Genomic DNA, 11,086 nt, shown 5'->3' with positions numbered 1-11,086 from the left:
CTTTAAGGCTGAATACTATTCCATCACACATATATGCTACATTTTGCTTATCTATTCATCCACTGGTAGACATTAAGTTGTTTCCATCTTTTGGCTATTGTGAATAACACTACTATGAACATCAGTGTACAAATACCTATTCAAGACCCTATTTTCAATTATTTGGGATATATACTCAGAAGTGGAATTACTGTGTCATATGGTCACTCTATTTTTTATCCTTCGGAGGACCTACCATGCTCTTCCATGGTTGCTGCACCATCTTGCATTCCTACCAACAGTGCACAAGGGCTCCAGTTTCTCCACATCCTCACCAACACTTGAAATTTTCTACTGTTGTTGTTATTGTTGTTTTTATAGCCACCAACCTAATGGGTGGGAAGCAGCATCTCCAATAGTTTTTGTTTGTTTCTTGGTTGGTGGATTGGTACCAGGGACTGATCCCAGAGGTACTCTACCACTGAGCCCTTTTCCATTATTTTATTTAGAGACAGGATCTTTTTTTTTTTTTAAAGAGAGAGAGAGAGAGAGAGAGAGAGAGAGAATTTTAATATTTATTTATTTTTTAGTTTTTCAGCGGAAAACATCTTTGTTTGTATGTGGTGCTGAGGATCAAACCCGGGCTGCAGGCATGCCTGGCGAGTGCGCTACCGCTTGAGCCACATCTCCAGCTCAAGAGAGAGGTTCTTGCTGAGTTGCTTAGGGCCTCACTAAGTTGCTGAGGCTGGCTTTGAACTCGCAATTCTCCTGCCTCAGCCTCCAGAGAGACTGGGATTACAGATATGCCCCTCCAAGCCCTGCCTCTCTTGTAGTTTGGATTCACCTTGCCCTCAACGATTACTAACACTGGGCAGTTTTGCATGTGTTTTTTGACCATTTATGTATCTTCTTTATAGGAATGTCATTCCAGCCTTTTTGCTCAGTTTTTAATCAGGTTGTTTGGGTTTTTGTAGTTGTTGTTGATTTACAGGACTTCTTTTTAATTCCTCTCCTTTAATCTTTGTCCAACTATTACCTTTTCGGATAACCCCTGACCCCATGACCTCATTATGTCAACCACCTCCCAGCTTTCTCCCTCAGGCTCCGGGTGTGCTGAGAGGATAAAAGCAGGAAGTTAGAGCCTCCTGTGACACACTCACCCTCTGTATACACATTCTTCACACAAACTCAATCCTGACACACTCACATACACACAGACTTCCCACACCACCCTCAGGCAGCCCAGGGACAAAGTGAGCCCCTACCCTGCCACCCATTCCCAGTGTGACTCAGGCAAGGCCATTCCCTTGCCCACCTGTGACATGGGCAGCTCTGGGCCTGATTTTTTTAATTCCTGTTTTCTCAGACTCCCAGTGTCAGGCTCCCAGTGACAGCCTTGGGCTAGTGGCCTCAGCATGGCTGCCATCTCCAGAGGCGGGTGGGAGAGCAAGAGCAAAGGAAGGAGACTAGAACTCCTCTAGTTCAACCCTGATCCCACCCCGCTGTCCGTGGCCCATAGAACAGACCCAAGTTGATCAGAGGTCCACTGAGAGGAAAGAGGGTAGGAGGGATCGAGGGAAGGAGAAGTTGGAGAAAGGAAGGAAAGGGGGGAGGGAAAAAGAAAGGAAAAGAAGAAAGAAGGAAAGGAGGAAGTCATTTATTTATAAGGCCCTGGATGGAGACAGAATGCAGTCACAATGAGCACAGCCCCAGGCAGAGATGACAACCGGGCAGAGGTCTGAGGGCTTGTGCGGGAGTCTTGGTCCACTCCCCTCCTTCCCACAGCTCCAGGCCACTGGTGTCAGCATCACGACGGGAGATGAGACATCCCAGCTCGCCCTCCCTGGGCTCCCTGACAACAAAGGCAGCCACAGGTTACAGAGGAGGGGCCCATGGAGGTGGCACTTGCCAACCGAGTACGGATGTTGCTGGAGTCGGGAGAGTCAGCCGGAGGTGTGGAAGGGAGCAGGGGTCTCACCTGTGGGAGGCTCAGCTGGCCATGATATGCTTCACAAATGCTAAAGGGGAAAGGGATTAACAGCTCAGCCCTGGGCAGCCAGGTGGAGCTGGGTCCTTGGGCTCCCCCTCCCAGAACACCCGCTGCCCTGCTGTGCCCACCTTCATAGTTGATGCAGCCATTGGAGTCCTCTTGCCCAGCCATCAATTTCTCCACCTCATCCTCTGTCAGCCTCTCCCCTGGGAGGGCAGGAAGCTGAGTTAGCATCTTCCGGAGGTGTGATGGGGGAGGAGGGGACTCACCGAATCCCCCTGGATGGTGGGTCTGCCTCTCTGGAATTCCCACAGCCAGCATTGCTCACAAGGCCACAGCTACCACCCCCACCTTTGAGGTCTGAGCACAAGTGACAAGTCAGAAGGGCAGGGCCTGGGGTGGGTCCCTGGTGACTTCTCCAAGTCTAGGCACCTTGGTATATAAATGACCATGTATACTATACTATTCTCTGTCCCCACTAGGCTGACAGGGGCTCTCTCTATAAGAGAGGAGACCAGTCTCCCCCCCACACACCTTGAGGCTAATGGAAGGACTCATGGGGCAGAGCTGGACTTTGGGGGATGATTGTGAAGGGGACCAAGACACCACCTACTGCTCCACAAACAAGTCCGGCATTTTCCCGACTCTACCAACTGCAGCTTCCCTGCCCCCCAGCCTCCCCTGGCACCTCCACCTCCCCATACACACACACACACACACACACACACACACAATCCCAGACAACAGCACAGGACTGAACACAGCAAGCACTCAATAAATGTTTGCTGCAGAAAAAAAAGTCAGTCTGAGGAGAAGGGGAGGGCCCCACCATCCAGGCACCTGATTTTGAGGGTGAGTGGAGATGCACAGGACCCACAGAGGCCCCAGAGGATGCCCCGCACAGTCCACCCAGGAAGCAGACATGTGATCTTGACCTTCTTGGCCATTTAGAACATTGAACACCAGCACCAAGTTGACCCCGCTGACCTCCAGCCCTGCCCTGTCCCCAGAGCTCTTCCCATCTCCCTTCAGTTCTGTGAGTGGCACCAACATGCATTCCATATTCCCTGCCTAAATGGCATTTCTGTCACCTGCCACTGAGAGACCTTGACTGTGTGACTATCTCCATTTCACAGATGAGATGTGGGCCCAGCAGACGCCAAACTCAGGATGCCCCTGGAGAAAGAGCCAGGTGGGGAAGCTGCCCTCACCCAGTGTGGCCAGCACGTGGCGGAGCTCGGCACCCATAACAGTGCCGTTGCCCTCCTTGTCGAAGACCCGCAGCCCCTCCACGAAGTCCTCATATGTGCCCGTGTCCTTATTCTTGGATATGTGCTGGAGCATGGGCAGGAACGTTTCAAAATCCATCATCTTGTTATTAAGTTCTGCAGAGAGATGAGCCCAAGTCCCCGGTTAGAGGGATGGGATGGGCACATCCTTCCCTTGTGCCTTTTAATGAGAAGCCATCACCTTTTACACAGTTCCCAAAGCGTCTACACTAGTTTGCCATTTACAAAAGCATGTCACCACCACAAGGCACTTTACAGTCTACTGAGAAATGCAGTTTGTACATCCTTTGCTGTTCACAGGATAGTTTGCTGCCCTGCACAATCACAGTGGGCTCTGTCCTTTGTTAAAGTCATTTTCTTATGGACCTCACCCTCCCCACTATCTGTGTTGGGTCAGCGGCATCTGGGCCAATCAGAGGCCTTCCCTGGACCTGTGATGAAGGCCTGGGTTTCATTCTTCCTGGGAACGAAGTAAGCAGCCTAGGTGGTCAGTCCCCAGTGACCAGGACGCCTGGCCAACCAACATGGGGCCAGATGGTCCAGCAAACCATCCTGCTTGTCGCCCTGCCAACACAGCCCCACATCCAGCCACCACGTCCTCATCTGAATGATGAGAGGAATGACAGGGCAGGGCGGGGAGGTTCACTGCAGCCCCACCCACTGGTGGCAACCCACCCTACAGAATCCCCTGGGACTAGCATTGTGGGGCTCCTGGACAGGGTGCACTACCTTCTTGTTTTGGCTTCCCCAGGACACGGAGCACTTCGGCTTGTGTGGGGTTCTGGCCCAGCGCCCGCAGGACATCCCCACACTGCCCGTAAGTGATCTTCATCTCACCCTTGGGTGTGCGGTCAAACAGCATGAAGGCTTCCTTGAACTCTGCAGGAGAGGGCAGTGAGCTGTGGGCTCTTCAAGGGGAGCCCACCCCACTCCCCCACACCACTGCGGGACCCTCACACCAGGGAGCCCTGGGCTCAAGAGCCTGCTCACCTTCAATCTGCTCCGGCGTGAACTCGATCTGAAAAGAGGCCCCAAAGACTCAATTCCTGGCTCATGGGGTGGAGCCAGGCCTCCTCCTGGTCACTCCTGACCAGCCCAGGCCCCAGGCCCTTTCTGTTCTAGCTTTCCCCTATTCTAACATCCTAGCCTCTACCACCCAAGACCTCTTTGTTGTCTACCTTGACGTCCACCTACCTCCCAACCCCTCCCTTGCTGTCCCATATGAAGGCCTTGGGTCTGTGGGTACCAGATCCTGATGCCTGGTGGGCCATAGCTAGAGGGTGACAGTAGGGGGGTTTCCTAGCATCCCTAGGCCTCAGCCCACTGTGGGCCTTACCTGGTACCCTGGTTCTAGACAAATGTGCCTAAAGCCCACAGGTCTGACCAGGCTGGCTTTGCCTGGGGTCCTGTGGGCAAGACGATCAACATGAATGACATGGAAGTTTGGGGAAACTAAATGGTAAAAGTGAGGCTGCAGGCCAGAGGCACAGTGTGTCAACGTGGAATTCACATGTGTGTGTCTGCATGTGTCTACTCCTTGCAGAGTCCCCTGGGTCCCTCAAGGCTGAGTGCTGTCATTCACAGGGCCCCACCTATACCTGTGTCACATGTCCTGTCTGTAGGCCTCAAGGAGGCTCTCCTACTTCAGTACAGCCTGCGGCCAGGGCTGTGCTGCCGAGTATTTGCTGAAGCCACTTTGAGGCCACCCTGAGGTCAGGAGGCCTCCTGGGACCCAGTGTCCCCCTCCTCACCTGATACCAGATCTATTTTTATCACTGCAGTCACTCTCCCCAAAGTCAAGGTCACATCAGGGAAAGGAGCTTGGGGGAAGGGGACATGACTGGCACCTCTCTCACTGCCACTCCCTCAGAGCCCCACCAACCTCCATAGTGCATGCCAGTGCCGAGGGACACCCTGTCCCTTCCACCCTGCATGGTTGTCCCTCCTGGTTTTTGTCTCAACTCAGTGTTGGAAAGAACAATTTGTCACTCCTGAGAGCTCTCTCCACAAGGAAACCTGGTACAATTCGTTTCCCTGGCAAAGGCTGTGCCCTTCACCGCCCAGCTGGGTTGAGGAGAAGGGGGACACATGAGGGACCTCATCATCACCACCTCTCAGAGCCTAGTGAGACTGGACAATTTTACCATGGGTCCCCAGGTGCTCAGAGCCTCACCAGGGGGCCTGCAGGATGCAAGCCTGGGCCCTGCAGGTGGCAGGAGGACAGTAGATAACTGAGGGGTGCCTGTGCACTAAACAGCTCCCAGCAGCCCCTGAAAAGGGGGCTTATCATCCCGTTTCACAGTCGAGGAAACCAAACCTCTGCGTAGGAAAGGAGCTTATCTCCTAAGGCGTAGCAGACTTTGGGTTTGAGCCTGTGTCTACAGGCACAGAGGGTGGTGTCTCTGGGCAGGCTCATGGCCAGGAGGAGGATCTGTACAGATGAGGGCAGATCTTGCTGAACATGCAGGAATGGGAAGGGCCCCTCAGGAGGCAGCTGGGGCAGCAGTGGCTGCTGGCCAGCCAAGAACGGAGAGCAGGCAGGACGCCGCGCGTGCTGCTATGCGGATGCCACAGGTGGGAGTCATGGTTCGTCCTCCAAGTTTAGACTCTGGGAGAGACTTCCCAGCCAGGAAGGGCTCCTGGGGCCACTGATCCGGGCTCCACAATCAGCTTCCTGCATGATTTATTCAGTCTGTGCCTTGATTTCCCCACCCTCAAGCTGAGGCCCAAGAGGGCTCCATCAGCTCTGGGCTCAGAAGTCTTGATAGCGGGGCTGGGGTTGTAGCTTAGTGGTCGAGCACTTGCCTCGCATGCATGAGGCCCTGGGTTCGATCCTCAGTACCACATAAAATAAATAAATAAAACAAAGATATAAAAAAGAAGAAGAAGTCTTGATAGGGGTGATCCTGGACAGAGGCCTCACTAGCCATCGCTCTCCATTCCGTCCACCCTAGGGGGCTTGGCATGGACTTGGGACACCCCAGCCAGACAAGGAAGACCCCCACCCCCGTCTGGCTCTAGGATTTGAGGGCTGAAGAGGATTAGTTGGCACCAAGGTTCCCCAAGGAGTTTCTAGAACCACTGAAAAGGTGTTTCTTTCAAACCCCAGGCCAGACTCCATTCTTAGAGTGCCCAGGTTCTCAGTAGCACCAGGGAAGTCCTACATGATATCGCCCATTTCTCCTGCTGTCACCCTCCCAATACCTGAAGCAGGCAGGGCTTGTCCAACCTCGGCATAGACATTCCCAGCTTCCGCTCAGTGCTCACTTCCGGAGCTTGGCCTGACCCTGGAGTAGATCCACTGTGGGATCTACTCATCTCCTCAGCCCCTCCTACCTCAACCCAGTACCCACACCCACCTTGATCTTGGAGGCATCGAATTCAACCTCCTTGGGGCGCTCGGGCTCGGGTGCAGGTGCAGGTGCGGGAGCTGCAGCTGCTTTAGGGGCTGCCTTGGCATCATCCTTCTTGGGCTCTGGCTTTTTGGGGGCCATGGGAGCTGCAAGCACAGAGAGGGACGTGAGAGAAGAATGCAGAGAGCAGGGTAGGTGAGCGTCCTGTGCCCAGGCCTTTATCCTGCGGTGGACACCTCATGACCCCAGCCCCACCCCCGCCATGCACAATAGGGACAGGGCCATAAAAGGACATTGGCTCAGCTCAGGGGCTATTTTGGGGCCTGGAGAGGGCATTGTTCAGGCCCAGAAAGGGTGGGGGGAAAGGGAGGGCTCTCATTCCTCCCAATCACCTGTTGAGGAGAGGGAGGGTGAGTGGGGGCAGTCGGATGCCACTGCTCAGCACAGGCTTATGCACACCACCAGGGCCCTGCTGCCCCTCAGCAGGTCAATAAATTGAACAGGTGTAGAAAGTTGGATGGTGCATGCTGAGTACTGTTGGGGGCGGGAAGCCTGGGTTACCCAAGGACACCTCTGGAGTTAACTTCCCATCTGGGCAGGGAATCCCCTGTGTCAGTGTGTCTGTCTCTGTGTAGGGGAAGGGGAGGCCAGGATGTGTGTTAATGTGTCTGTGTGTGGCAGGGGGTCTCTGCACATCTGTGTGAGTCACCTGGGTGTCTCTGTGTGGTGGGATCTCTGCACACTGTGTACGTCTGGCAGGAGGCGGGGGGTCTGTGTATCTGTGCTCTGTCTCGGTGGGTCTGTTTCTGGGTGTCTGTATGCATGTGTGTCTGTGTGGGCCTGTGTGAGTGTGTTTGGGTGTTGCCTCTGTGTTTGTGTCGGGGTGCTTACTTGTGCCTGTGTGTGTCTGGCCATGGCAGGCAGCTGCAGCCCTGGCTACGGGTGCAAGGGTCTCCAGGCAGACCCAGTGCCAACAGAATGGCTGTCTCAAGGGCCATTTCCCCAGGCCAGTTCAACAGTCTCCCTCCTAGGTGCCTGTGCCTGGCCCTGAAGTCAGTTTCCCAGGTCTTACCCCTGGCTTCTCACTGCCCTCCCTGAGCAGCACCCAGTCTCCTACCTTTCCCTGCATACCTCAGGGCCCAGCTCCCTGCCTGATCATAGTTCCCACTATGCCCTCTGCCTGGGGCCCTTAGCCCTCCTTTGTTTGGCACTTGCAACACTCAGCCCCACCACCCCCTTTCCAGGAAGTTTTCTGACACTGCCCCACAGTTCTCTCTGCCCGGGATTTTAGTAAAGAATCTGTATCTCTGAAGGACCCCAAGATGTTGGGCAGGATTTGTCCCAGCCCAAGACAGTCTTCTCAGTTCCTACCCTTCCATGCCCACTCCCAGCTCCCACCCCTCCAAGGCTTATCCGAGAGTGCCCAGTCCTTGGAGCTAACCTTTGGTGCTTAGCCCACAGCAAATGGCGGTGACAGAACACACCCTGGCTGAGCCACCATTTGGGGAGGTAGGGGAGGCTGAGGTGGCATAAGGCCTTTCCAGAGAGAGGGGACATCTTGCAAACACATTGGGCTCTGTTCCCTGCCCAGTGTCTGTGCCTGGGGGGTAGGAAGAGGGTGTTCCTGGTTATTTTTAAGTGCCTAGAGCCTTTGATAGAAACTTCAGAGGCAGTGTCCCCACCCCCAGGCCCCAAGAGACTTCCCAAGTGTGGAGAGGGGCGGTAGCTCAAGCCTGAGAGGGGGAAACATCAGGGCCTCTACCTGGGATACCCCACCATCTTCCTGCAGGGCCTGGGTCCCAGTCATCCTGTCACTCGGCCTTACTATGAAGGATCAACAGTCCAGAACTGGGTCCCTCTCTCCCCCACCCCCAGCTGGAGCACATTCCTGCCTTCATCTGGAGGGCAGAACACCCCACATCTGGAAATCTGACAACATCCGGGGTTGGGGGGGCAAGTTTTTCACTTTTCTTCCAGATGTTTGGCAACACTATTGAGAAAGAAGAGGTGGCGGGAGAGGGTCTGCAGAGACATCCAGAAATACCACAAAAGGAGAAGACAGCCTTAGGGGGGCTACAGAGACAGACCCCTGGGCCCCATGGCCTGTGCCTGCTCACCCTCAGGAGAGTTGACTCTGGACATCCCACAGTGGCCCCAGCCACTCACAGGAAATCCAAAAAAACACTACTCAATTCCCTTTCATTCATCAGGGCAAAACCAAAGCCCAGGAGAGAAGACATATGCACAGGATCACCCAGACACCCTTCCCCCAAGCTCCTTTCCCTGATGTGACCTTGACTTTGGGGAGAGTGACTGCAGTGNCCATCACCCAGACACCCTTGCCCCCCCCCCCCCGCACATTTCTTTCATCCTCACACAACTGTCATCCCTTGGAAACCACCCAATACTGACTCAGACAGGGGTGATTGACATGAGCATCCTGGCCCAGCTTCCAGGTCTGTAGACCAGGTGGACAGGCTATCCAGCCAGAGCCTTGTAGTGCCACCCAGAGGAGGGTGGTAGGAGGGAAAGTGTGTCTTGGTCCCCTTCCTTATACACAGGACAGGCATGCTCCTGCAATCCCATTTCCTCACCAGGGCTCACAGGGAGGCTGGGCCAGGCCTCTTTCTGAGTGACTCTTGGACTCCCCTGTGAGCTCCTGGAGCAACAGTGCCCCAGGCGTCCCCACAGGACCACACTCAAATCAATAGCAGATGCCTGGCTCCTAGCAGGGGCTGCTAATGCCCTCCCAGGGTCTGACCCCTCTGCTTCCAACAAGATTGGTTATCAGAAGCCAGCAGCAAGATTATGAATGGGCAGGTGGGCAGGGAGGGCCTGGCCCTGACCCCTCTCTTCCAGGTCCCAGACTGAGCTTCTAGGAATATCAGCTTAGCAAGCAAGATTCTGGCAAAGCCCAAGGGGCTTAGAGAGCTCCGCAAACTCTGATGTCTGAGCTGTGACCCAGTCAGATGCATATCCCTCTCTGGGGGCAGCCAACTTACCTCCCTCTGTCCTCAGACAAGGGGAACACAGTGAAAGATGTGGGCCCTGATTTCTGAGGGCCCCATGTGTTGAGGCAGGAGAGCCCTAGCCACATGGGCTGCCTTCCAGGTTCTTCCCAGCCCACTCCCATCCACCCCCAGGGACTTTGCACAGGCTGCTCCCCTCTCCCATCTCCATACAAATGCCTGGGACTCTGGCCTCTGCTCCTTGTCACTTTCTGGTCTCATGGAGATGTCTACTCCTATGAGGAGCCTGCCTGCTGCCTCTGCCCTATCTCTCTCCTGACTCCCTATCCATGCACACCCTAAAATGAGCTCGTTTTTGTTCTCCTATCTCCCAGATGTGTCCTCCCTCCCATGAGTGGTAACTGTCGCAGCAGAAATCTTCTCTCTTGCACACACAGCTATATATCCCCAGAATCCGATACACAGTAGGCATTTAATCAATGTTGGCTGAACAAATGTCCCAAGTTTCTCAGTTTACCCACCTCTCAGAGAGGGATAAAAACCCCTTTCCCAAACCTACCTCTGCAGTAGGGTGAGGGGAAATGGAATCTGCCAAACAACTGACAGGAGCCACTGCAGAGGGCCCCTCAGGATAGTAATGCAGACAGCAGTTGCCCCCAAGACCTCCAGCCATCTCCTCCTGCCCACCCCAATTCACGTTTATTCCTTATGCCACTCTCCCATCCACCGCTGAGACTTCTTAACAGCCTGAAGAAGTAAGAGTAACCCCCCCACAACTAACTTGACCATAATGGCCGGCCAGCAGGGGGCGTAGAAGGGATGGGAACTGCTCTTTAGTTCCTGAACCCCAAACCTGGAACCTGGAAACCACAACACTGTCCCCAGACTCAGACCTCACAATCTGAACCCTACATTTGGAACCCAAAATCCAGAGACCAGGACTAGACTCTGAGCACTCCGACCCTGAATCCATAGTCTAGACCCCAGGGCCCAGGATTTCTTTTTTTTTTTTTTTTTTTCTTGCAGTGCTGGGGATTGAGTCTAGTGGCACTCTACCACTGAGCTACAACCACAGTTATTTTTTTTTCAATTTTGAGACAGAGTCTCCTTAAATTGCCCAGATTGGTGTCAAATTTACACTCCACCTGCCTCAGCCTCCAAAGTCATTGGGATCACAGGCTGATACTACTGGGCCCAGTCTGGACCCAGGATTCTAAACCTAGACCCTAGATCCAGGTCTCAAGATCCAGGACCCAGAACTTTGAACTCTAGGACTGTAACCCCAAACAAAACCCTAGACATGCACGCCCAGCAGCTGGAGAGTCTGAGGCAGGAGGATTGCAAATTCAAAGCAAGACTCATCAACTTAGGAGGCCCTAAGCAACTTAGAGAGACCCTGTCTCTAAATATTTTTTTTTTTCGAAAAGGATTGGAATGATATGACTCAGTGCAGCACCTCTGTGTTCAATTCCTGGTACCAAAAAAAAAAAAAAAAAAAAAAAAACC

General features: G+C 53.9%; 1 protein-coding gene across 2 annotated transcripts; it reads right to left on the bottom strand.

Moving 5' to 3' along the window:
• Positions 1-1,142: 1,142 nt before the first annotated feature.
• Myl3 (myosin light chain 3) lies at positions 1,143-6,830 on the bottom strand. 2 transcript variants are annotated; one of them, XM_015489355.2, is made up of 7 exons: positions 6,618-6,829; positions 4,249-4,276; positions 3,988-4,137; positions 3,181-3,354; positions 2,098-2,175; positions 1,958-1,997; positions 1,621-1,831 (listed from the first exon to the last, which is right to left on the bottom strand). In XM_015489355.2, the coding sequence occupies exons 1-6, from the start codon at positions 6,750-6,752 to the stop codon at positions 1,969-1,971; spliced, it is 594 nt and encodes a 197-aa protein (XP_015344841.1). In that variant the 5' UTR covers positions 6,753-6,829; the 3' UTR covers positions 1,621-1,831; positions 1,958-1,968. The 2 variants fall into 2 exon arrangements, with proteins under 2 accessions (XP_048650924.1, XP_015344841.1); XM_048794967.1 differs by lacking the exons at positions 1,621-1,831; positions 1,958-1,997; positions 2,098-2,175 and adding exons at positions 1,143-1,210; positions 2,981-2,995 and having other exon boundaries at positions 6,618-6,830.
• Positions 6,831-11,086: the final 4,256 nt, after the last annotated feature.

Source organism: Marmota marmota, unplaced genomic scaffold, assembly GCF_001458135.2.
Source record: "Marmota marmota marmota unplaced genomic scaffold, marMar, whole genome shotgun sequence".
Lineage (NCBI taxonomy): Eukaryota > Metazoa > Chordata > Mammalia > Rodentia > Sciuridae > Marmota > Marmota marmota.
The sequence above is the reverse complement of the archived record's forward strand: the minus strand, read 5'-3'. Positions and strand labels throughout refer to the sequence as shown.

Coding starts and splice junctions, on each gene's coding strand:
- Myl3 (XM_015489355.2), bottom strand. CDS start 6,752: ATGGCCCCCAAAAAGCCAGAGCCCAAGAAGGATGATGCCAAGGCAGCC. Junction 3,355..3,987: donor GGGGAAGCCAAAACAAGAAG/GTAGTGCACCCT, acceptor ATCTCTCTGCAG/AACTTAATAACAAGATGATG. Junction 1,998..2,097: donor TGGCTGCATCAACTATGAAG/GTGGGCACAGCA, acceptor TTTCCCCTTTAG/CATTTGTGAAGCATATCATG.